Here is a 26,801-nt window from a genome sequence, read left to right as displayed (position 1 = left end):
CACTGATACGATATGCAGAGAAGTGGGATACGAGTTCGAAACAATACTGACGCTGGTAGACTGGATTGCGCACCGAGGGTTACCCGAAGAACAGTTTCGAACAGGAGTGCAGCAATACCCGTCCGATCCCGATGGCGGAAAAAACCAATCTAACAATAAAGTTCATGCCCATGTGCACTATCACCGAATGGAGGAGTCACTTACCATGTGACTGGAAACACTTCTTTGAAGAAAAACAACTTAAAAACATCCGGACCCTACACTAGATGGCAGGAATATGCAAAGCATGTGATCTACAGCTCACTTGCCTCTAACATATATTTTTCTGCTCCATCCTTATGTCTTCAGCAGTTTAATACAGTTGTGTTCCACTGGTCTTGCAATTCTTTTTATGACCGTTAGGAAAACCACAGTTGGCTGAACGACAGCAGGGCATTCTGGAAGGCACTTATACTCAGGTTCAAGATTTAAAGGTATGCATCCACTGCTTCAATCAAAACGTCAGCTTACTTAAATAATTTTAGATGTGTGTTTCTGGATCCTCCTACACCTCGGGGAAGTTATCAGGACAAGGAAGATGAATCAATAAAGGGCAAAGCAAGCTACTACTTGATCCCTAAGACATTATCCAATCTTCACTTATCAGAAAGAGTCTAACACAACACATATATAAAGGATGTTGGTGTTCCTTGTTTACAGAATTACAATTTGCAGTACAATATCCAGTTGACATTCATAGCAATTTTATTTCCAAATCAAAAGTAGTGCTCAATTTGTATTAAATAACAAATATACCATAAATATAGCGTACGTCTGATAACAAAACTCAATTTCATCCTGTTAGTCTGTGATTTCCATTTTACATAGTAAGTGAAAATATACAAATCTCTCTGTAAAAGTAAACTTACTAAAACACAAGTAATTAAAATTGACATCAGTCACAACTGAAATAAATACAAGTGCCTCGATTGTGTTAAGGCACAGCATTCATGGATTTTGAGGTACGGTTGTATAGTTCCTTAGCATAAATGTGTAAACCTTCTGTGCTTGCACACAGAAGATGTGATACTAATAAAGTGTCAAGTCTGTAATGACAACTTACTTAGGCACATTTTACAACAACGATGCCAGACACTCAAGTCAAGAAAAATCCATCACTTTCAAAAGTTCCTCAACAAATTGTTGAAGATGTTGGTTTACCTCTATACTCCTCTTTGCCCTGAAGTCAGTGATTTTACATGTTTACTTGTCATGGAAGCATCATCCTTTTCTAAAGGAAGCACAATACTAGAATGTCAAGAGAGGTGTGTGTCACAAAAAAAGAAGATTGCACTAATATATTATAAAATAATACACTGCAAGTTTCTAACCATCACAAATGTATGCCATCTATTTTAAGCAGTCTCTCGGGTGGTACATGTTTGTGCCATTAGACTTGCTGTGAAAGAACACTGCTTTATGTACTCAACTGTGTACATAGTGGACAAAGTAAAGTAACCAGAAATACAAGTTTGGGTTCTACAATTGGCCCATAAAAGCACTAAAACCAGTAGCTTATTTGATTCCATTATGTGTTCCAGAAGTTACTATAGATGAACACAATATACATAATGAAATACAAAAAATTAGCATTTTTTTTTAAAGTTTGCGCATTTAAAGAAGTCTACTTTCATTTACAAACAAATTGGGTTTAAGGCATTCACTCACTTCAAAGCGTACTGAATATTCTCTACACAACTTGCTCATGCTTTACCAACAATAGTTTATACAACTATAAGTCAATCGGTCAGAAAGAAGAGTAGGCCAGTTGCTCATTGGTACAGTGTCAGACGGGATGAGGCGTGTGATTCCTGGATCTCCTTTACCAGAAGTATTCTATTCAACATCTGCTCCATCACTTGGTCGCTGACGGGCTGGGTTGAGTACCAGATCGGACTGTTGGGAACTACCACTGGTTCAGGTACCAAATAGAAATGTTCGCCAGGCCCCTTTGCAGTCTGAGGACTTTAAAACATAAAAGGAAGATACATTAATTCATTAATGAGCAATGTTGGGCTCTAAAATATCCTTGATGTATTTTTTTTTATAAATATGCATTTGGCTAGTACATCCTGAGAAAAACAAACTGAGGACATGTGACCTATTTCATACAAGAGCATACTTAAATTATTAATTCCAGTGCTAACAGGTTGTTCACATTGAACACAGTTACTGCAATTAGGTATACAAATCGTTGTTGATCAATTTTTTTAACAATTATTTTCCTGTTATGTTTGGGCGAAGGGCAGATTTTCTTCACTCTGTGTCATTTCTGTGTTAACATTGGGTGAGTCGGAGGGCGGGGGTTGGGGGAGAGAGACGCTTCCCCTTCTCTAATATGTCACATTCCGCCACCAAGCTCTTTCACCTTTTTTTAATTTATCCAACATTTTATTTTGCCTCCTTAACACTAATCACAAATCGCCTCCACCACCATCGTTTGGAGAGAGAAAATGTTGTCCTACCTAGCCATTTGTACTTCTTTGTTTACAAAAACAACAAGACATTTGATGTTTTGTTTGTACTGGGGCTGTAATGAGTCTACTACATAAACCAGTCGGTACCTGTCCTGCAATAAATATAACAAGAATAAGAAAGCAGAAGAAGGGCTTTGGCCAGTGTGATAAACCCAACTCGGTCATGGTCAGTATTAGAAGTAGAATATGGAAAGGTAACACTCACTTACAATTCTAGCTTCAAATTATTAAATAACAATTATCTCAACCCATATGTGAAATCCCTGAAACACTTTTTTATTAAAGAACTTTAATTTTGAAAATAAATCACATATTTGAAAATTGACTCTAAAGACCGGAAGTGTTTTAAAAACCAAGAATAAAACAGAATAATCAACCTACTGAGTTGAATAAAACATTTTCCCTTTTAAAAAGGGAAATTCAGGAAATGTGGCTAGATAGACTATAGATGCTTCCATCCCATAATGTGGCACTGTGAAACATGCCACTGCAGCCAAGTTCTAATCTTCCATTTGAACCTGGCAACATGGTCCTTTTGCCAATACCTAAACCATCCTTTTCAATGCTCATGTGTCAACCTTAACGTAGACCCTAAAGGCTCATAGGACAGGGTGCATGGTATTTAAAAAATAGGACATGTGAGTTTAAGTTTTGCATGTCCTGGCATTGAAAGAATCCTAACGTTATGTTATGTTAAAGTCGTTTTTCACAGCTGGAATACCATCGCTCCCATAGACAAACAATGGGTTCCCTTATTACACTTAAGTGCTAACTTCAGATTGGAGCAACACAAAAAGATGATGAACGGAATGCTGAACATTATCAAACATTCACCCTCAGTCACAGATTGGGTTCCATGAAGGCCAGATAGATTTCCCCCTTCTTAGCCTTGGTTTATTTACTAATTAGCAAATAAAGATTCAAGGTTTTCTCTATAGTGGCCCGCACAGAATAAAACCCATATTGTAGGTCGGATAAAAAGCCTTTCTCCTCAGCCCAAGCCGAAAGGTGGTTTAATAGCATCCGACCAAGGACTTTCACTTTTGAGTCCATCAGGGAAATAGGCCTGAAAAAAGCAGGATCTGACCTGTTGCCCTTTTCAAAGACAGGAACTATTATTGATTGGGACCAGGTTAATGGGAGAGTTCCAGTGGCTGCAGAATTTAGATGTAGTGTCAAAAGAGGGGCCCACAGATCTATACAGGTTTTAAAAAGATCCCCATGTACCCCATCTGGCCCGATGCTTTGTTTGATGGTAACTGAGAAATGACAGCTCTGACCTCGGATAGATGAAAGACAATATGCTGATCAGGCTTCAAATCCCTCCACATATAAGGCTCCTCATCAAGGTTATAGTTGGCGGCCTTAAAATGAACATAACCCTCGCATGTGCCTACTCAGTGGGTCCCCGTATATACTTACTTGCCGGTCGGCATCTGCATTCCTCCCCCATCTCCACGACAATCCTAGCAAATAATGTCAGCCAACAATCTCAGTTCTTGTTGATGGTCATTGTTGGCCGCAGATTTATTAATAACAATATTGCTTATTAATAACAATATTAATAACGTACTGGTTGTACAATCTTCATTTGCGAACTTTAACCATAAATCATGCACATCACATTACAGTTTACGACACCTTCCAGTGGTACAGGTGTCTGTCTCTCGTGCACCCATCAGTTCGTAAATGGCACTTTTGTACAACCAGTTCTTAATCCGTTTCTTGGTGTTCCGGTAGTTGGTTGGCCACACCCCTTTTGGGTGTCATGGAGGGGAGCTTCTTTGCCTGGAGTTAGGTCCCCAGCTCGCTACCATTTGAGCCCTGCCGTCCGGCCGGGTCTGGGCCGCGAGTGCCGTCTCCGTTTTTTCCTCCCCTCCTTTGTGCGGCCACGTCACCCTGCCGTACGGCATTGAAAAGTGAGTGGCCCTCCTCCTACACACCGCCCACCGGTGTGTTTGGTTAGCCAACGATTGTAGGATTTCCGCCAACGCTTTCCCCACTGTCCAGCACTGCGACTCTGCTGTCCCTTAGGTGTGGGTGGGTGGGCTTCAAACGATGTCGTTGTCGTGCCGCTCTCCCAGCTCCTTCGAAGACGTTGTGATTCTGGCTGGGGAGCGGCGGTGCTTAAATCCCCTTGAGCCCCCAATGGGCTCCAGGTGAGACCCCCATTGATTGGGGGGTTCAAAGGTAGCAAGGTTAGCCATTGGTCGCCCCCCATGGGCGCCGAGGTCACGAGGTCGCTTCCTGTCGGGGTGGCTGGTGCGCACCCCGTTTCCGCCCCCCTGAGCCCCCTATGGGCTTCAGGTGAAACCCCTTTGATTGGGGGGTTCAAAGGTAGCCAGGTTGGCCATTGGTCGCCCCCCATGGGCGCCAAAGTCACAAGGTCACTTCCTGTCGGGGTGGCTGGTGCGCACCCCGCTTCCGCTGGTCCAGGCCGCTTCGGGGCGCCCAGGACCAGTTCCATCCCCCTGTTGGCACAGCGTGGGTTATGGCGCCGGCCTTTGAGCCTCCCCCACCCTGCGGGTGGGTGCGGCGGCCTCTGCAATAACCCTCGCATGTGCCTACTCAGTGGGTCCCCGTATATACTTACTTGCCGGTCGGCATCTGCATTCCTCCCCCATCTCCACGACAATCCTAGCAAATAATGTCAGCCAACAATCTCAGTTCTTGTTGATGGTCATTGTTGGCCGCAGATTTATTAATAACAATATTGCTTATTAATAACAATATTAATAACGTACTGGTTGTACAATCTTCATTTGCGAACTTTAACCATAAATCATGCACATCACATTACAGTTTACGACACCTTCCAGTGGTACAGGTGTCTGTCTCTCGTGCACCCATCAGTTCGTAAATGGCACTTTTGTACAACCAGTTCTTAATCCGTTTCTTGGTGTTCCGGTAGTTGGTTGGCCACACCCCTTTTGGGTGTCATGGAGGGGAGCTTCTTTGCCTGGAGTTAGGTCCCCAGCTCGCTACCATTTGAGCCCTGCCGTCCGGCCGGGTCTGGGCCGCGAGTGCCGTCTCCGTTTTTTCCTCCCCTCCTTTGTGCGGCCACGTCACCCTGCCGTACGGCATTGAAAAGTGAGTGGCCCTCCTCCTACACACCGCCCACCGGTGTGTTTGGTTAGCCAACGATTGTAGGATTTCCGCCACGCCGCAGAGAGGCGCACGTCTTTCTGCGGCTCCCCCCTTTGCCCCTTGGTTCGTGGCTACCTACTTTCCCTTTTTTCTTGCTCCTTTTCAAAGACAACCCGCGAGCGTCATTGCGCCCCACAGGTTGCCCCAGAACACCTCCATTCCTTTATCGGACAGATGCACCCCATCTTGTCCATATAGCTCTGGGCGGCCTGGGTGGATGAGGCCGTGCCGGATTGATTCCAGGCCGTTGGTTGCGCAAAACTTGTGCATGGCGGTATTTAGCTTGCGCCTTGCGTTGTCCACCGCTTTATTTGAGTCGGCACCCTTCCAGTGCCTCCTGCTGATCATCTCCGACCACACCACTGTCGTGGTCCCCAGCCACGCCGCCGCTTTGGCGATATCCCTCTGGATGGCTTGGCCCACCGCTTTGCGGCCCAACTGCGTTAGGTCGTTCCCTCCTAGATGTATGATCAGCACATCTGGCAGCCAGGCTGAGTCTGCCATGAGGCCGTCCAGGGTCGGTAGTAACTGCTCCCACTTCATGCCGGGCCGTCCGATCCAGCGGATGTACGTCGCCTTGGGTCTGCTTTGGTTGTGCCCCACTCGCCTCCACCAGGACTCCATTCTGGACACGAATGAGTGTCCCACGACCCATACCAGTTGTGGGCGTCCTCCTGTCGAGAGAAAATGCTCCATTAAGGTGGCTTTCTGCGCACCGGGTGTGGACGAGGGAAGGGGGGCAATAAAACCCTGCCGTGCGGCATCCCAAGGCGGCTGCTCCCCCTCCCCCCTACTACCCTTTTTTTTTTTTTTTTTTTTTTATATGAGATGCGGCCTTATGTAAGACTTGTATGCCCTGGACCGCCATCTGCCCACGGCCTGGATCCTGTCCTCTGGCATGCCATACTGCGATGCCGAGGTGGCCGCCCCTATCCTGAAGGAGTGCGGGGCATATGACGTTGCCTGGAGCCCCACCTTGCTGAGGCCCTGGCGCATTATGGCTGTGAACTGGAACCTGCTCAAGTTCCTTCCATCTCGGTGCACAAAGAGGGGGCCATCCCCCGCCGGCCGAACCGCCATGTATTGCAGCAGCCAGCACACTGCGCAGCGCCCCACCTCCGGGATACAATGTAGACGAATCGTCGCCCCTTTTCGAGCCCTATCCGTTTTGGATTGTCTAAGCGTGAGCTCCACCGTTTTTTCCCTTGGCTTGACGTCCCTTGCCTGCAAGCAGCGCTGCGCCGGGCCTGCCCTGTTGGGGGCTACTATTTCGCTTACCCGAAAAGCCCCAAAGAAGGCCGTGGTGAACGCGGCCCCGAAGAGTAGCCGTTCATACCTGTCTGCAATGATGCTGGTTAGGGCGCTAAGTAACTGACCCAGCTTGTCGTAATCAATGGGGCGTCTGGTGTCCTTTTTGGTCCCCTCAAGCTTTCGCCAGCCTTTCAGGGCTGCCTTCAGGTATACCGTTGCCGTGGGGTCCTCGCCTGTGTGGAGCCTGGCAAAGTATGCAATGGCGGCCAGGTGCGCCTGTGCCCAAGATCTTGTTTTCTTGGCGTCGAATGCCCATTGCACGAATTTCTCAGCCGCTGTGCGGACCGTTGATTTGTCTACCAGCGACACTATGCCCCCGATTCTCATTACTGTGGCCGCGTATTTCTTGTATCTCTTGTGCGCCTCAGAGGTGAGCGAGTGCCCTATTAGTCTGGACAAGTCAACCCCCCCAGGTCCCACAGGTATGTTGGAAAGGGGGTCATCACCTCGTCCGCCCCGGGTAGAAGCTGTTTGAACCGTGTCATCTGGGACCGGGATAGCGCGTCGGCGACCGTGTTCTCCGTCCCCGGCACGTGCCGAGCCTTCAGCTCCAGGTTCCCCTCGAGCTGCAATTTAACCAACTCTCGCATTAGCCTCAACATGCCCGGGCATTTTGCTGCGCCTCTGTTAATGGCCTGCACTACCCCCAAATTATCCGACCATAAAGTGAGCTTTAGATTCCTTATCTCTTTTTTCCATACCGTCAGAGCCACCACTATCGGGAATAGTTCGAGGAACGTGATGTTTTTTGTGAGCCCCTGCGCATGCCACCTGTCTGGCCACTGGCTGGCACACCATTTGTTCCCCAGGACCGCCCCAAATCCCAGGCTCCCGGCTGAGTCTGTGTATAGTGCTAGCTGATCGGCTGATACCCAACCCTTTTTCCAAATCAGCACACCATTGAAATCCTGCAGGAATTCGTCCCATACTTGTAGGTCCTGCCTTACACCCGTGCTCAGTCGGATGTGGTGGTGCTTGTGGGTAACACCAGCCGTAAGCGCGGTGAGGCGCCTGGAAAAGACCCTGGCGGGCGGGATGACCCTCGCCGCAAAGTTCAGCCTGCCTATCACCCCTTGTATGTCCCTGAGGGTGGCTTTGTGCCGGCCTCTTAGTTTGGCTATTTCTTCCCTGAACTCTTGTACCTTCTCCGGGGGGAGCCTGGCGGTCCCCGTCGTGGAGTCAAGCTCAATGCCCAAGAACGTCAGTCTAGTCGTTGGGCCTGTCGTCTTCTCTTTTGCTAAGGGGACTCCGAGTGTTTCGGTCAGGTCCTCGAACGCCGCCAATGTACTGGCGCACGTCGGCGATCCCGCCGGGCCTGTGAACAGGAAGTCGTCCAGGTAGTGCAGCTTCCCGCCCCCTTGATGTCTGTCGTGGAGGGCCCATTCCAGGAAAGTGGCGAATTGTTCAAAATAGGCACAAGATATGGCACACCCCATGGGCATGGCTTTGTCGACGTACGTGTCCCCTTCCCATTGGAAGCCCAGCAGGTGAAAGCTGGTCGGATGTACCGGTAATAAACGAAAGGCAGATTCGATGTCCGCCTTGGCCATGAGAGCCCCTTTCCCTGACGCTTTGACTAGCGCGATAGCGTCATCCACTGACGCGTAACCCACCGAGCATGCTTCCTGGTCGATGCCATCGTTTACGGACCCCCCCTCGGGGTATGACAAGTGGTGTATCAGCCTGAATTGGCCCTTTTCTTTCTTTGGAACCACCCCTAGTGGGGAGATGACTATTCCTTCGCACATTTCTTGAGGGAGGGGGCCCTCAATTCTGCCCAAGTTCCTCTCTTTTTCTATCTTCGCGCTCACCACCCGGGGATGCTGCCTGGCTGACTGTAAGTTATTCGCTCCTGTTAATGGCAGTGAGCCTTGAAACGGGATAATGAAGCCTTCTTCAAAACCCTCAACCAGCGTCTTTGCGTCTGTTTTGCTCGGATACCTGTTTGCCAAACTGCGCAGCTGTTGTGTATTAATGGGGGACCTGGCCAGCTGGCACTGCTTAATGTCTACTAGTGTCATGCCCCCACTGGCCTTCGGGCTAGTGCTTCTTGTGTTTCTCCTTCTTTTCGCTCTTTGCTTCCCGCTTGGAGCCTTTGCATGTAGCTGCCGCGTGCTTTCCTCCGCAGCTTGAGCACGCATGTTGGAATTTGCACGAGGAGCCCCATGAACAGTCCCCCGCATCATACCGCCAGCATATGGCCTTGGTCGCGGGGGGGGAGTTGGACCGCCTAGGGAAATGTTTCTGGTGACTTTTGTTCTTCCCCTTGTGGGACGAGCTCCGAAAGGACTGATCGTATTTCCCCGTCCAGGCTCTAACTTCTTTGGCCGCGAGCATCTTATGAATAAAACCTGAAACGTCCTCCTCGTTCCACTCCATCTCTGGGTGCCTCTGCATTTTTAACCTAAAACCCTTATCGTATTCCAACCATGCATCCCCGGGGAATTGCCTCTGCGCAGAATGTATGTTAGCCTCATACAGCCATAGGTCTGCCGCGCAATGCGGGAACCTCTCTACTATGATACACGCCATGATCCTAAAAGCGTCTAGCCAATTCTCAAAGTTCCGCTCCTTTCTAGCCCCTCGCCTCTCCCTTTTCTCGTCCTCTCTCCTGTCACATGTGGTCAGGTCGAGGCCCTCTAGCTGTATTTCAAGGAGCGAGAATATATCGATGAACTCCTTGCGCCATATCCTCTCTTTCACTGCGAGAGGAATAAGGCACGCGAGCCCCGTGGCCTTCGTCGTCAAGGAGGCAGGACCGGGGGATGGTCTGGCGTACAGGTCACTGCCTAGCCCCCCCGAACCCGGGCTCCCGGACCCAGTATTATACCCCCAACCGGGTAATGGGGAAACCTGATCCCCCTGTGGGGACAGGCCCACCTGATCCTGCACCCTTGACTGTCGGGCCCACCCCGGCTCCACCATATGCCAAGTTAAGCCCCCTGACTCGTCGGTGCGTTGTTCCCTGGGCCCCGCCGCCCCCTGCCCTGAGCTGCTCAGTAGCGACGGAGCGAGCGATTTCAAACATTCTTTCACAATGGTACTAATATGCTCACCATTAACCGATCTGTCGCTCGTATCCTTTTGCTTGCTGTCGACTGACTTCAGCGGCGGGAGCTTCTGGCGCACTTTCTTTGGGGGATTCCTCTTGGCCGTCCTCTTCCTCGGCGAGGTCTTAGGCTTCTTGGGTGCTGACGGGCCTGCTTCCTCCTCCGCCTGGCCGTCTGGCCTATTCTCCTTCCCTTTGGCCAAATAGGGCTGGAGCCATTCGTCGCCGTGTACCGCCGATATCTCGCGGATCTTCTTCAACACTTCCGCCATGTCTCCTGGCTGATCTTCCGCCATGTTGTCCCCCAGGTCTAGGTCTGGTTTCAGCGGGCTGATCTGCGCCGCTGGGTCGGAAGGAATTCCGGACCCGCCTTTGAACTTCTATGCACGTGCGTGCTGTGTGTCCGAAGAAGCGGCTCGATGCGCGCTTCAAGCTAGACAATGCTTACCGCGCTGGAGCTTGGAAAAGGTCGCCGAGCTCGTCTTCTCTCTTCGACGCTTCGGGTCCCGGGGAGCTGGGTGGAGAACTTGACCGGCGCGCTACTCCGTGCTGTCGTCCTTCTGCTTCGTCCGTCCTTCGCCGCCTCCTGTCGCAGTCGGTCTTCTTCAAACGATGTCGTTGTCGCGCCGCTCTCCCAGCTCCTTCGAAGACGTTGTGATTCTGGCTGGGGAGCGGCGGTGCTTAAATCCCCTTGAGCCCCCAATGGGCTCCAGGTGAGACCCCCATTGATTGGGGGGTTCAAAGGTAGCAAGGTTAGCCATTGGTCGCCCCCCATGGGCGCCGAGGTCACGAGGTCGCTTCCTGTCGGGGTGGCTGGTGCGCACCCCGTTTCCGCCCCCCTGAGCCCCCTATGGGCTTCAGGTGAAACCCCTTTGATTGGGGGGTTCAAAGGTAGCCAGGTTGGCCATTGGTCGCCCCCCATGGGCGCCAAAGTCACAAGGTCACTTCCTGTCGGGGTGGCTGGTGCGCACCCCGCTTCCGCTGGTCCAGGCCGCTTCGGGGCGCCCAGGACCAGTTCCATCCCCCTGTTGGCACAGCGTGGGTTATGGCGCCGGCCTTTGAGCCTCCCCCACCCTGCGGGTGGGTGCGGCGGCCTCTGCAAACCCAGGCCTGGGACGAGATAGTATAGGCCTGGTTAGAGAGATAATCATTGCTGAACATGGGCGAATTGACAACACTCCAAAAAGCAAAGCTGTTACGCTGACAACTAGCAGTTAATAGCTTATCCCAGGACTCCTCTTTGAGATGGATTTTACAGGCCGTTCTAAAAGCAGCCCTGGCCCTTTTCACCTTCTGTTAGGAACTTGGCCTTGCATGCAGAAGTTTCCAGAGATCCTTATGGGTTTGAGAACACCGCCTATCAAACCATCTTTCTACATATGTGAATGGGGATGGCGAGATCTTGCAGAGCCTGGATTTATGAAAACTGCTGATATTATAAAATGACTTCAAAATGCTCTGGGGTGACTCTTCTTAAGACAAATAGGAGTGGAAATCAGCTTGACATGTAAGTATCAAATTTTGGACAAAAACTGAGGGAACAATGGAAGCCCGCCTCACCCTTCGACCCAGATTAGTCAAGGTGATGGGCTCCTATTATATAGATACTAATCATAAGGGTTTTTTGTCCCAATAAAATAAGGCTTTTAACGGATTATGTTCCGTCAAATTGTGCTTTAAAACCTTGAATTCTAAAAGTGCTGAAAAGAAACAGCAGGAAACAAGAATATAATCTATAACAGTGCAATGCCTCCCGCCCCTCTTTTAAATGTAGGTATACTCTCACTCAAGTTGTCCTGGCTGATGGCCATTACATCTTTTAAATTAAACTCAGAAATTAGGCTATTAGCAACATCACCTTGACAAGTATGTTTGAAGTGCGCCTGGTTAACAGGTGGATACTCAGAATCGGAATTCTATACATTGTCCAGGCGTAACGGGGGCGGAGCTAGCCGGCAACCGAGATGGCTGCCTGAGTCCAGAGCTCCTCCGCTTAGAACGACAATCCTGCACGTACCCTGCTCAGTTGCGGCATTACCGGTGGCGGCCTGTGGGGCCGGAGAGAGAGTGACACCCGGGGACTTGCCTGCGGTGTCTCTGGCGATAATTGCGGCTTGTGTTGACGAGCTCTGGTGCCTGGCAGTGGAGCGCGAGGCGGGCCTTAGAGGCCGCGACCTCAAGTTACCCAGGGGACGAGACCTGGGGCTCGGACAGCTGCGTGTCACTGCGCTCTGGATTGTGCACTGGATTCCTGGCTGCGGTGGTGAGCAGGAGTGTGAGATCTGCGGGGGGGTCGCCTACTAGCTCTGTGGGGAGCTTCGACGCTGGGTTGTCCCCCCCCCCTCCGGTCCGGACTTTTGGACTGCTGGCGTGCAGCGCTCCTTGGAGCTTCGGCATTGGATTTGGGGTGCTGTGTCGCTGAGGACTGTGCGAGTTTGCTTGAGGCGTCCCATATCCTTACTCATCACTACGGCGTTCCACTGCGGGGCGGGAGCCCCCCCCCCCCCCCCCGGTGGCTTTCTATTGACTGTGGCGTCCATTTGGTGGTGAGTGCGCCGTGGGGTTTGACTAGAGCTCCTGGCCTGCGTGCATCCTGGGCACCACTATCTCTGCGTGAGGAGATTGTTGCCTGGAAGCTTGGCCTCTCGTCGTGCGTGCTGGTGCTGCTATTGGGGGCAAGACACTCTGTGGGCTTTATGTTTGTTACTGGAGTGCCCTGTGCTGAGCATTGCATATTCCACCCTGCAAGAGCTTGCTATACTCCTGGGTCATTGCTGGGTGCCCTGGATCTGTGATACCGCCTGCTTCTCCTGGCTGCGCTGTCCCCCCTCGGTGTGGCCAGTGCTCCTCCCACGGGACGCTGGTGTTGGGGGTGTGCCTGGCAGGGCGCCCGGACGTGGCGACTGACTTTGGGGTGCACTTTGGCAGTGAACTTGCGCCTGTGGTCCGGAGGTGTTCTCCTGTGGCACTATGGGGCGCCCGGATCGGACACAGCCCAAGCTTTCCTTCGGCCACAAAGGCTCGAAAGCAGTGGATGATGCGGGGAGTAGCGGCGCGGTGGATAAGACCGCGACCGATGAGACGCAGCAACAGGACCTGCGTGGGATCCTTCTTGCCATGGAAAAAAACCTTCAAGGGGGTATGACGTCTATAAGCACGAAACTGGACGCTCTCACCTATCGTATGGACCGCATGGCTGAGAGGCTGGACAAGCACGCGGAGCGGCTTGATATGTCGGAGCGCCGGCTCACTGAGGTTGAGGAGGCCCACACCACACTGGAGTCGGATAACAGGCAGATGGGCAGGGTCATGCAATCTCTCCTGGACAAAACTGAGGATTTGGAGGCCCGTTCACGCCGCTGTAACCTGCGCGTCACGGGCCTTCCGGAGAATACCCCGACGGGCAACATGGAACTGTTCATTGAGGGGCTCCTGAAGACATTGCTAGGCGACAAGGCTTTCTCGCCCATGTTCATAGTGGAAAGAGCGCATCGCTCTTTGGGGCCGCGGCCCAAGCCAGGGGCCCCCCCACGGCCCATCATCGTTAAACTTTTAACCTACCGGGATCGAGATGTTGCCCTAAAATTAGCCACAGAAAAGCAGCCACTGCGCTACAAGGGCTCAACTCTGTCCATATACCCTGACTTCACAGCGCGGTTGCAGGAGGCCCGGAAGCAGTTTGCCCCTATGAAGCGCCAATTGCGTAACCGAGGCGCGGACTACGCGATGCTATACCCAGTCAACAGACAGGGGAGGTCCCTGATCTTCACGGACCCCAAGGCGCTACAGAAGGCTCTGAGGGATTGGCAGAAAGAAAAGCGTTACCCGGGGCTGGAGGATGCTGCTCTGGAGGGGGAGTCCATGGAGGAGCAGGACTGAATGCTGCATGCTGCATGCTGCGATCTTGCTGGTGCCCGGTCGTCTCCCTCCAGGTCTTGTTGATTGCGGTTGGGGGTGACTGGAGCGCATAGCCCCTTTCATATTTGTTGGCAGGTATGTCTCTTACCCTAGGGGCCTTTATGATGCTGAACCTGGAGGGAACGACGCCTACTCTTCAGATATTCGCTGTTATTTTCAGCTGGGCTTGTGCCTTTCTGCCTTGAGACTCTGTGTGATGACATTCTCTTTTTCTGTGCTATATATAAAGGTTTTCGATCTGTCTCCTAGCGCCTCACGAGGCCTGTGGGAATTTGTTTAGTCTTCGCAGTATGGCCTGCCACCTTTTGTAATGCCTGATTTGTGGTTCCTTTGATGTGTATGATCCCTTATGATGGCCAGACTTTCTTTTCAGTTTTTGCAACTAAGCATGGGGTGGTTTTGACACCTTCTTATTCTTTAGTGTTATAGGGCGGGGGGTGACGGGGGGCATTATACGAGCTGTTGTTGTTGAGTGTCCTTTGCGCTGTTGTTGTTGGCTACATCTGCCCCAGTGTGATTGTGAGAAGTTGGCCTGATATATAGTGCTCACTATTCTAGTGATCACTGTGTATCATACCAAACGACCCTTATTGATGATTGGTTGTTAGTCAACCTTATAGACCAGCTATCCTAGTAGCATGGACAAGAGCAGTCTTTAGGCTAAACTCTAGAGGGCGTGTTAAGCCAGCTGTTATACCATCACATATACCCCTTGAACACCAAGTGAAAGAACACCACACAAGTTGTTATGAAAATAAAAGGATATTTATTTATAACAAGTCTACCCTGAACTCTTTATGAGTCAGGGAGCTAAGCACAATACAAAACTCTTAAGAAAATACTTTAAGTTGCACAATTAACAGAAATGCCCGAGGGGCACGAAAAACCATATACACTAAAAGTGGAATGCGAAATACTAACAGGTAAGTAACAAGATCCAGAGGCTTCAGGATCGCTAGGACTACACTACTGAACCCTAAGGTTAGGAGCAGGAGGCCTAGGGAGATCGGGTGCAGAGTGTGCACTCTCACGCGGGATGCGGGACAAAGTCTATGGATGCTAGTATTTGTAAAGTTACTGTTATCGGACGAATCCGACTAGATAGACTGAAAACGACAAAGGATCTGGACACTTGGATAGTGAACCTACGTTGGAGCACCGAAATGCTCAGGTTACCTAGCCCAGGGGCTGTGGCTGCATAGGGTTCAAAAGACGTCGGGAATCCTCATTGAAGTCTATGGAGCCTGAAAGAAGAAGTTGCTGGCAGGCGACCAGTGAAGATATTCAGAGGAATCCAAGCCAGGATCGATGATGGAGACGACCTGAAAGCAGAGGGGACTCAGTTCTTAATCACTAGCCAGTGATTAGGTGGGCACCAGGATGGCACCGGATGAAGTCACCTCGACCAGGTGAGTGGGCGACGCTGGACTCTGCTGTCCCTCGGACCAGGAGGCGTTGTCGGCGACCAGGATGGAGGTGCGAGCTGTCCCACGAAGGTGTCTGCTGTCGGCGATGCTGGACCCAGGATTGGGGCAACAAACCTTGGCAAAGTCAAGCCCACGCGGTGGAGTCAAGATGGTGTCTGGAGTGGACCAGGAGGGTCCGGGGTGCTCCTCTCTTGGAAGGGGGCAAGGGCCAGTCTGGAGCAACCAGACCAGCGGTGTAATCCTCGTGGTTCGTCGTCAGGAGGGCCACTAGCCAGCAGGCAAGTGACCGGACAACGCGGTGAGCAGCAAAGAGCAGAAGGGCCCCACGCAGATCTCGTGGATGCTGGGGGGCTGGACTTCGGTGCTGGAGCTGCTCAGGGTTAGGGCTTCTCAAACCCCAAAGCACTCACTCGAGGATCCCTCGGCGGTCGTGCTGGATAAGCGTCGTGCTGGTTTTGAAGATGGCCGGTCCCTCAGGTCTAGTCACACCCACGAATCTCAGCTGGGCTGATGATGCAGGTAGAGGTCAGAGATGCCAGGGAATCCGGGTCTCGTCGAGCTGGTCAGTCTTGATCCGGAGGATGGATGTGCAGCAAACCGCAAGCGCTTAGATGGTGCCCGTTGGTGCAGGGTGGCTACTCCTTAGCCACAAGGGAGAGTCTTCAGAAAAAGTCAAGAGTCCTTTCGTGGAAAGTAGTCAAGATTCAGAATTATCTAATTTGGGAAGGGGGCCCGCTCCTACCTTTATTCTAAAAAAAAGGGTCTGACAAGCGACTAGGTCCTGCCCATGGGTGGGACCAGGAGGGGGGTGGTTACACCCCTCTCCCTTGCCCGGACTTTCCCCAGCTCAGGGGCTGGTGTGCCCCTGGAACATGTTTAAGCCGGCATATGCACAGTGAGCACCGGGGTGCCACTTGCAGTCACCTTCCTCTCAGCCCTGCCTACCTGGGATACACAAAACCCTGTCTGGGATGGTGCTACCACCGCCCCTGACAGGAAACCCTTTGTCCAAGCTCTCCTCGCTGGAAGGACTCCAAGCAGCAGGAGGTCAGACTTGTGTCTGTGGTGGCAGCATCCATTTTGTGGAGCTGAGGCTGTGTTAAGCTTTAACCGGGGTTCACAGTTACATACATGTCGTGTCCCTCTAGAAGGGTGGAATGCTAACCCCGTTGCCAGAATTGGCGAGGGGTTAGTATTCCAATTCGTATGACACCTTACTCGACATGTTGTGATAAAGCGATACCAAAGTTGGCAAATAACCGCAAGGATTATAAGGCACTTAAGAGTATATGGTACGCATTATCGTGGAACAGCTATTACGACTTGGTTCCGCAAGCTGCAAACGGGCTCAGCTCATGCCAGAGCACCATCTCACATAATTCCAAGCACTCTGCCTTCAGGATTGTTAAGGCCTGCCATAGGAGTGACTGATAGGAATACATGTGTCCATTTTAGGGTTAGATATAGGAATACTATATCTAAAGCAAAGGGTGTTTACACCACCTTGCCCCCGCTGTCGTGCAGCCAGTTGTGTCAGATTTGGATGGCCAGCCAAGGGTGGCATAATACACGCTGCAGCCCCTGGTAGGCCCTGGGTACACCTATGCCCTGGATACCTAAGGTATATTGTACAGGGACTGATAAAGTGGCCCAGTACCAATTGGTAAATGCACCTAATGTACATGTGTGTCAATTTAGAGAGAGAACAGCTAGGCTGTGGGTCTGATTAGCAGGCCCACAGCCAGGGAAAGTCGTAAACCAGTGAAGCAAAAAGCAAAAATCTGGGGTGATCATAGGATTGCAGACCCTACTCTCCTACAGTGATTACCACTGATTCCAAGTTTCTTTTTCAGGGGGGTGGGAGGTTGACGGTTGTATGAGATGTGCGGTATGTTTGGGACTGCTTTGCTGATGGGGTGCGAGTGGGTGGTGGGAGAATCTCTGTTGGGGTGGAAGGATGAACCTGGCCTAGTTGGAGTAGGTCAGGCGTGGGAGGGGGGATGGGACAGAGACTTCATGGGGATTGTTCATATGTACTGTTTTGATCTGGTTCTGTTATAGAGGGCAACCGAGTGGGCTGGGCGAGATGACAGTGATGTGCACACAACGTCTCGATTCTTTGTATTGTACATGGCAGGTGCGATTCTTCCATGCTTACTATGGCGAGAGGTATGACAGTGGGAGACACCACTCCTGACACACTATTTCTCCTTACCTGGAACGTAAGGGGTCTGAACGATCACCGTAAAGTCCGTTAGGTCCTCCAGTATTTCGCCAGACACAAGGTGGACACTGCGGTCTTGCAGGAAACCCACCTCCCACCGGATAGCCCCATTCTCCGCTATAGAGGGCTCCGAGGTAATGTCCATGCTGCAGGGTTTACAACTCACGCCAAGGGGCCCTCACTTGGTTTAACCCAAAGTCCTCCCTAGCATGAACACCAATAGACACTGATAAGGATGGTCGCTTTGCGATTACAAGTTGCTACGGCAAGGGTATGGACATGTGCATAGTGAATACTTACGGCCCCAACTTCAACCTCCCTAGCTTCTATACGGCCCTGGCGCAGAAGGTTCACACGCGTGCTAACAGGACCACTTTTTGGGGGGGGGGGGGATTTTAACTTGACTCGGCACCCCGCACTAGACAGGTCGGACGGCCCAACAGGAGCGCCTTCTACCTCTGCGCGCACGCTATCTATGCAACTTACCAGTCTGGATTTAGCTGATGTTTGGCGTCATAGACACCCGGCGCAGGGCGGGTTTACGCATTACTCAGCCACTCATAACATACATACGATGATAGACTATTGGTTTGTGCCTTCCTACTTCCTTCAGAATATATGCGCGTGCGATATCCTGCCGCGAACCTATTCAGATCACTCGCCACTGTTGCTTTCTTGCTACATGCCGGTTCGGCGTTCCCACCCTTTTCCTGGCGCTTTCCCCCTTACAAAAACCACAGTTGATGGACAGAATGCAGAACAATGTCATACATTCACCCCAGAGATCTGGGCCTAAATCCATCGTTTTTTTGCACTCCACACCACCCCAGTTTAGACATGGCCATATGCAAATCAGTCTGACCCTGTGCCTCATGGGAACAGTCCAGCCCGAACTGCCAAGCCATGCCTTCCCTGGACCGGAAACAAGCTTCCGAGGACCGGTTTCTGGCATTCCAGCCGTCCTCAGCCCGGCTTGCTTGAATCCAGTGTTGTGGAGAGCATGGGACTCACGTCTGAGCATACCCATCCCACTCGGGGTGACAAATGAAAAAACCACTTTCCCCCTTACTCCTTGCTTGATCCTCTTTTTAAGGAGGAACTATTGGCGGCGCTGGAGACTTTTTTTGATACCAATGTGGGCTCAGTGAACTCGTTCCAGTCGGTCTGGAAAGCATTTAAGCTATATACTAGAGGGGTCACTATCTCCAAACATGGAGGGGTGCTAAAATCGATCAGGGGTCACCTTGAGTTGCTGGAACGAAAGCTTAAAGACTTGGAGACGCTGAGATTGCAATCTGGAGGCGACTCCATTGACTAGGAGCTTGCTGGGGTCCTTCGGGAATATAATGATGAGGCAGACTTGGAAATTAAGCATCTGGGGAAGTATGCTACGGCCAGGACCTACTGTGAGGGCGAGTGTCCGGGTGCTGTCTTGGCCCGCTTGGCGAAGCATGGTAGGGAGTGCACCTCCATCCCAATGATGAGGTCGGAGGACTCCTAGCTCCCACTCTCTAACGACGCGATTGTGGCGCGCTTCCGGGACTATTATGCGGCCTTATATGCTTCAAGAGTCCCTGCTCCAGAGGAACGTATTGTGGACTACCTGTCGCATATAGAGAGCTTCTGTGGCTCTCCGATCTGCAGAGCGAATTTCTAGCTCGCCCATTTGACAGAGAGGAGGTGGTGCTGGCGCTATCTTCCATGAAAAGTGGGAGTGCGCCGGGCAGTGATGGTCTCACGGTCGCATTTTACAAGGCTTTTTCCGACCTCTTGATTCATCACTTGCTTAACCTGTTTGACGACATGGCCAATTCGGGTTCCATGCCGCCCTCCATGCGAGAGGCTATTATTGTGGCGATTCTGAAGCCTGGCAAGGACCCGAATGAATGTGCCTCGTATTGCCCACTTTCCCTCATGAACGTTGATACGAAAATCTTTGCTAAATTGCTATCTAACCACTTGCAACCTCTGGTGACATCCCTGGTGGCCCCGGAACAGTCGGGTTTTGTTCCTACGCGCAATCTTATTTACAACATCAGAACTATCTTTGCTGCTTTTCAGCACACGCGCCCTGAAGTGTCGGCTGTCACAATATTCTTAGACATGGAGAAGGCGTTCGACTCGGTGGAGTGGGATGAGAGTAGGCCTTCTATTTTTACAACTCTTGTTGGTGCTGTACTATATGCCAACGGCCCGCATACGTATTGGACCGCTGACTTCGGACCCCATTGCGGTGGGCAGAGGCACGAGACAGGGATGCCCACTATCCTCGATACTCTATGCCTTAGTGGCCGAGCCCCTTGCATGTGCTCTACGTGAATATCATAGCCATCGCGGTATCCGCTTTCCCACATATAATCTCATTGTTTCCACATACGCGGATGACACGCTCCTCTACGTTAGAAACCCTACTACTCTCCTTTCTCCGGTCTTGCGGGAGGTGGTCCTATTTGGATCTCTTTCCTGCATCCAGGTTAACTGGACAAAGTCTATCATGTTCCCGCTGACAGCCGCTACGGAGGAGTTAGAGCCAGAGTATCCCCTGCAGTGGACTACTGAGGCGGTACGGTACCTTGGGATTCGTCTTCACACATACTCCGAGATTGTCCTTCGGGAAAACTACGGCTGCGCTATATCTAAACTAGAAGAAGACATCGAGAAATGGATTTCCCTTCTGCTGTCACTGTTGGGACGCATCTCGTTAATGAAAATGGTGGTGCTCCCGCGCTTTCTCTTTCTACATTTCTTCGTAGACTTCAATCCTTGATGGTGCGTCTGGCGTGGGCGGATAAACAGCCTAGGGTTGCTTGGCATATTTTAATTCGACCATATGGGGCGGGTGGCCTGAACGCCCCGGACCTAGAACTTCACAACCGTGCGGCGCCTACTCGTGGATTCACAGCTCACGGGACGCCCCTTACATGCGTATCGAACAGATAGTTGCTTACCCAATGCCCCTTCCAGCTTTATTAACACAGTTCCGGGATCGCCGAACGGGCCTGCTGGATTCTTTACTTTCGGTGGTCCATGCCTGGCACTTCATGACGAACACGCAGGCATGGAGAAAGGTGTCATTTTGACCCTTCGCCAACTCCGCATTCAAACTATGAGTGACTTGTTCGTGGGTGGCACGGCGCGTATGTGGGACGACGTGGCCCTCGCGGTGGCAGATCCCCCCTTGATGGCGCGTTTCCAGTTCCACAGGGTGCGCCACGCCCTACGGGAGCTTCTTGGGGCTGACATGGAGGAGACGGTAACGGTTGCTACCTTTAATTATGTGATAGCTGCCAAATCGCCTCTGAAATTAGTATCTAACCTATATCGGATAGCCCAATCTGAACTATAATGATTTGATGCCTCCTAAGAACAGGCTGCGATACTGGATGGTACGTTTTTACCGGTTATGCAGGACGATGCTGATGAGATTGATGACGAAGCACGGGAGGGGGTGCATGAGATTGTGGATGAGGCTTTTAGCACAGTGCCTGACACGACAGAAGGTACTGAGGCGCGAGTTGTGATGTGTTGATCCAGTGTGGGGAGATCTTTGCGGGGGAGACTGGGCACGACTAACGGATTTTCTGCTATATAAAATTTGTATTTACTGTATTGACTGATATGGTGCAATGTCTCCGCTGCCTTTCTGCCATTTCATGTATTGCCAATGCACTTATGCTGCGGATTGACCTTTTGCCATTTGTGATTGCCTTCTTATTTGTACTGTTTTGATTTCTTTTCTTGTTTCTGAAATTGCAATAAACAAATAAACAAATTGTTCAGGCTTAACAGGGATGCAGATTAAAATCCCTGGCAACCATGATTACAGTAAATGGGGGCTCGGCTTGATAAAAATCTTCAATAAATACTTTAAGACTAGCAACGGCATCTCTCTCTTTATTCAATTTAACTGCAACATAAAAATTAATATGGAGCAATCTGCAAATTATTAAAGGATGCCGAAAATGGTCTTTAGATTACACATCAAGACCTCTACTTTACAGTTATTTGCTATGTTTATTAGGGTGGTAAGACCACCTCTAGCACGTCCACTGATGGAGTGGGTTTCTGTAACTGAATATGCAGAAAAACCATCTAAACCTTCAGCATCCCTCTGTGTCCCATGTTTCCTGCAAACAGATGAAATCAAGGTTCTTCATCATGCTCAGCCATCCAGCATCTGAAAGCTTGCTCTGAACCCCAGCTTTATTCCAACTGAGAACCCTAACAATATCTTGACTTAAAGTCTCGGGAGACAGGTTTGAAATAAACACTAAGAGTAGAGCCAAGTCAATCGGGGTCTTCTAACTCGCTCAGAGGTAAATAGTGGTTGCTAAGTTGAAGAGTGGTGGTATCAGAAAAAGCAGAGGGATTGGTTAGCTCATGGAATGACTTTTTCTGAACAAAGTGGCAACCTCTCCTGGCCATAGCTTCAGTGCTGGATGGCGTGTTAAAAAAGCCCGAAGGGAGAACAGAAATGATGTCCATGGATGCTCCCATTTCCCCCAGTGCTTGAAGAATTGAGCCAGCTCATGCAGGATTATTGCAGTACACTATTATACAGTCACCCGAAGAGGTTTCATGGGACTGACCTATCCAACCAACCATTCGAGCCATTATAATTTATTCGCCAAAGTCTGGGTGGGAGGCTGATCAGCATTCACCCTGGTTGCCAGCCAATGGACTACTTGACTCTTGAGCTGGGCATAATTTTCCTGCACATCCTTCCTCAGAGGAGGTACATCCACAAATACTACAATACAAGGGGTGACCGCCGGAGGCAGTTGGATGGTGATGCTGGAAGGATAGTCCGCTAAAGGAAGATTTAGTAGGAGATTTTGGGATGTTCTAGGAGTAGCCGATAAGGAGTTGGAACGATTCCTTTGAGCGAGCACTTGAGTTGGAACTGATGTTCGACGGCAAGTGTAATGAGGCTCTAGATGGAACCTGGGCCGGTGGGGGGGTCAGTTACGCTCGCCGCTCCAAGGTTGCCAGCAACTTCGCTCAGAGGAATGCTAGGATCTGTATCGGACACAGTTCTAAAAGCAATCATTGGGCCGGCAGCTAATGCTTAAATGTAGATTGTCCACTAAACCTTTTAAAGATCCTACTAATTGCTCCAGTGCAGATATCCGAGAACTAAAGCCATTTAAAGCTTCAGAAATCCTGGTTTAAAGATTTTTCAGAACCGCCACAAGGGAGCCCTCAGTTGTATCCTGCCCAGGGGTTGTAATTGTGTCAGATGCAGATATAGCTAAAATCTTCCTAAGGCCAGGTGTGGCCTTCCTAGTTGGTTTAGGAGGATGAGGCTGTCCAGTCATAGATATTTTACGTCGAGCACCCGTATTACGAGGGTTATCATTATATTTCAATGTAACATCACTAAGAGTAGGCTGTACAGCCCGAGTGCTCGAAAAGCTGGCCAAAGGAGCTTGGGTGATAAAAGGAGGGGCAGGAGATGCACTAGTAGTAATATTGACAAGATCAACGCAGCCCCACTTTGAGCATTTATGTCAATTGTTAAGATACAATGATTAACTGACAGCTCTATTTCAGCACTGGTAAACTCATCCGAGAGCACCCCCACGGTTTGATTAAAAAAGAGTCCATAGAGTATTGTTGGCTCTCAGTCTTTTTTCAGCCCGTTTAGAGGTTTCCGCGTTTCTCTTCCCCATCCTCAAAAGTCAGATTACCTCAAGACTACAGGCCGGACTGAGCTGGCAGGTTAAGTAGGGAAGAAGTGTGACTACCAACAGACTGGAGGGCCACGAGATCATGTAATATGCAACAGAGAAGCACACACTCACCGTCTCCAGATTACACTATCCAGAAGTAAGAGGGTGGGCCCAGTCCAGCCTCTTCCAGGCAATGACGGGTGCAGACAGGCCCGCTCTTCGCCTGGGCACATGCCTGCGCGCGTCCAGCACAGCGGGAGCTAGAGTCCAATTATGAAGGCGCCTCCAGGCTCAGAATGACTGATTCGGCGACATCGTCGCCTATAGCCGCAAGTGCTACTGGGGCGAGAAGTCCAGCCCCCACTTCTAATCAGTGAGAGGGTGCTAGTGGGTTTCAGAATTTTCCATTTTTTTGTCACCATATATGTAAGGTAAACGTGAAAAGTCTATTTGCATGAGAATAACAAGCATTGGCAAAGCTAAAAGATCTGGCTTGGAAAGCTTGTGATTTTTTTTGTTGCTAACATGTGATAGGCATTACAAGTGTAGAAATAATAAGTACATTACCACCATCTAAAGGTATTGTGCGCGAGTCAAAAAATAGATAAATGACCCATCACAAAAAGAAATTAATAAAATGTATGAAAGAGCTTCCCCTAACAGTTAGGACACTTTAAGCACATCTGAACTACTAAAATGCTGTCACTCATGGTGAAGACAGCCAATGGCTCCCACAAATACACATTTATGTATATTATTTGGAAAACAGGAGGCTGATGTGAGAGCTAAAGCGGTCTCTAGACCAAAGTGAACAGTTCAGCCTTTTAAGAACAATAGCCAGATGTGTCTTCATTGGATGAGAACAGGCTTCTAGTAAATTAACAGATCATGGAATGGACAGATGTCAGCATTAGCACATTTTTGCTAACAATTCATTTCTTCATCAAAAGCATGCTTACCATTTAAAGCGATAAAAGTCATATAACCTTATAGGACACTTTAGTGGATTATCAGGATCTTCAAGTTGTTCAACATATGTCTCCTCTGAAATATAAAAAAAAGTTACTCTAACAAAAACAATTAAAAATGTAGTACACATTTAGTAAAAAAACATTTTGCATTCAGTTGTCCTTTGTAAAGCATTAGGGTTCTGGATGGTGTTCAAGTACTGAGCAGCAAAGTAAAAGGACAGTGATTTTAGCTGGCATAAAACAAGAGTTTTCAAAGCAGCTCATTTTCAATCCACTAATATTGTTGGAAGGAAAAGCATCGACCTATTTTTCTTGTGACATTAGGGTTTATATGCATAAAGTCATAAAATGCCCAACAGAGGATTTGGATTGTTTACTTGGCGGCAGGTTTTAGGAATTTATTCATTTGGTAACAGCTTGTTTGGCCACGTGGGAGAACATATGAGTGTACCAACAGTGAGAATTTAAGGAGGTCCTACCATTTTCAGAGGGCAAGATTTGAAGCTTCATTCTCAGTTATTATTAATCTTTCCTCCACATTCCCGACTGTGACTATGACAGCGCACCCACTTGGGATCACGTTGTGCGCACTACATCATCCAGAAGGCCATGAGGTTGGCCATGCCCACAAGGACAGGTGTTTATATTTGAACAGTGCGGACATTACAGCACTCTCATTTTTTCGGAAACAAACGCTGCTGAAGAAGGGATTTATTCTGGAAACGCGTACGGCGTATGAACTTTGATGCATGCTCTTTGTTAAGGTTCTTGCCGGCAAGCTGTCAATTAAACCTGCGAGCAATACAAGTTCCAATGGCTTCTCTTCTTTGGGGTATCCTGTTCGTCTGGATATAGATATATATATATATATATATCTATAGATATATATCTATAGATATATATATATATCTATATATATACATCTATATCTATCTGTTGGAAAAAGACCTGGAATTCCACAAAATGATTGGTGTCCACAACTCTGCTTTCTCTCGCAAACCAGCTGGTAGCGAAAAGGAGTGGAATCAACTGTGTGTATGTATGTATGTGTATATATATATATCACCTTTGCTTCTTCTCCTACGAGTTCGTAGATAAAGACACGGCACAGCAACAGTTGATCTTCTCACAGTTTTATTTACACACCATGTGCAAAAGAAAGTGCATCAAATAGACGGTCTACGCGTTTCGGCTCCTGCCTTCAACTGGACCATCTATCTATATATATATATATATATCTCCTGAGAAAATTAACATATAATCTGTGAAATGAATACTAAAATCAATATAACAGTACACAGAGAGAAACGATGAAAGATAAACTTTAAAGAAAAGCTATAGGAATCTGACCTTAGTGAAAAAGATTGCGTAAGACGGCCTGTCCCGCCGCTACATCTTTCTGTTGTGCAGATTGAAGACAGTAATGCCTTGTGAACGTGTGGACATTCTTCCATGTTGAAGCACGGCAGATATTTTCCAGAGTCACACAAGCAAACAATGCTGTAGAAGCTGCTACAGTTCTGGTAGAATGTGCCTTGGCTTTCCTGTGTAGTGGTTTTTTGGCCTTTTCATGTCAGAAATGAATAGCAGATGCAACCCATCTGGCGATTGTAGCTTTTGTCACTGCAGTTCCAAGTGTTACCTGACCATAGGCCACTAACAGTTGATCTGAACTCCTGATATCTTTAGTCTTCTGTAAGTAGAATTTTTTTATTTTTTTTATTTCAAAATATTTTATTGAGAGTACATTTTTCCATATACAAAAACAAAACAGTCGTCTTACTTTGTACTGTTCTTACAATGTTGCGGCCTGGTGGGGGGGAGCTAGCGAGAGCAACACATGCTGGAATTGCCAGAAGGCAACAGGAGATCTATCCCACATGATATACGAATGCCCCAGACTCAAAACCTTCTGGAACAAGGTCTATAACGTCATAGACACAGTCACGGGAAGCAAGACACAAAGAGGACTAGCGGGGATAGCCACTGCCTTCCTAGCAACAGAACTCCAGTCCAAAGAAGTACGAGACCTGGTCGATGTACTCCTGACGGCTGCGGTGAAAACGATCTTGGGTAACTGGAAGGACACCAGCAAAGCCACCTTCAAACGCTGGTTCAACTGGGTAACCTTCCTCCGGGGGGCAGACAACATCACTGCCAAGCAAATGACGGCGAATCACACTGCCAAAGACCACATGTGGGAAGCTCTCGACGCCTATCTGTAAGTAGAATTTTAAACAACACTTAACATCCAAAGAGTGTAATGCTCTTTCAGCTGGGTTGGATGGTTCCGGAAAGAAAGTTCTTAACCTCATTGGTTCATTCAGGTGAAATTGTGACTGTACTTTAGGGATGAATCTATAATTCATTCAAAGGGTTACATAATCCCGAGTAAAATGTAAAAAGGGTTCCTTAATAGTGAAAGCTTGGATCTCACTAACCCTTCTTGCGGAAGTCAGAGCCAGTAAAAGGGCGACCTTCCAAGTGAGGTATTTAAGATCAGCTTTATGGATCGGTTCAAATGGACGTTTCATTAATTGCGCTAGAAAGATGTTGAGTTCCCATT

The 26,801-nt window shown here is 49.3% G+C and overlaps 1 protein-coding gene across 2 annotated transcripts in view; it reads right to left on the bottom strand.

Moving 5' to 3' along the window:
* Positions 1 to 726: 726 nt before the first annotated feature.
* Positions 727 to 26,801, bottom strand: part of LOC147750744 (transcriptional regulator QRICH1-like) — a 265,829-nt gene continuing 239,754 nt past the window's right edge. For both annotated transcript variants that reach the window (XM_086967449.1, XM_086967452.1), the window contains exons 8-9: positions 24,224 to 24,308; positions 727 to 2,004 (exon numbers count right to left, since the gene is read on the bottom strand). In XM_086967449.1, coding sequence (XP_086823575.1) covers positions 1,812 to 2,004; positions 24,224 to 24,308 — 278 coding nt within the window. In that variant the 3' untranslated portion in view covers positions 727 to 1,811. The remainder of the gene's footprint in view (positions 2,005 to 24,223; positions 24,309 to 26,801) is intronic.

This window comes from Lissotriton vulgaris, chromosome 1_1, assembly GCF_964263255.1.
Source record: "Lissotriton vulgaris chromosome 1_1, aLisVul1.2, whole genome shotgun sequence".
Lineage (NCBI taxonomy): Eukaryota > Metazoa > Chordata > Amphibia > Caudata > Salamandridae > Lissotriton > Lissotriton vulgaris.
The sequence above is the reverse complement of the archived record's forward strand: the minus strand, read 5'-3'. Positions and strand labels throughout refer to the sequence as shown.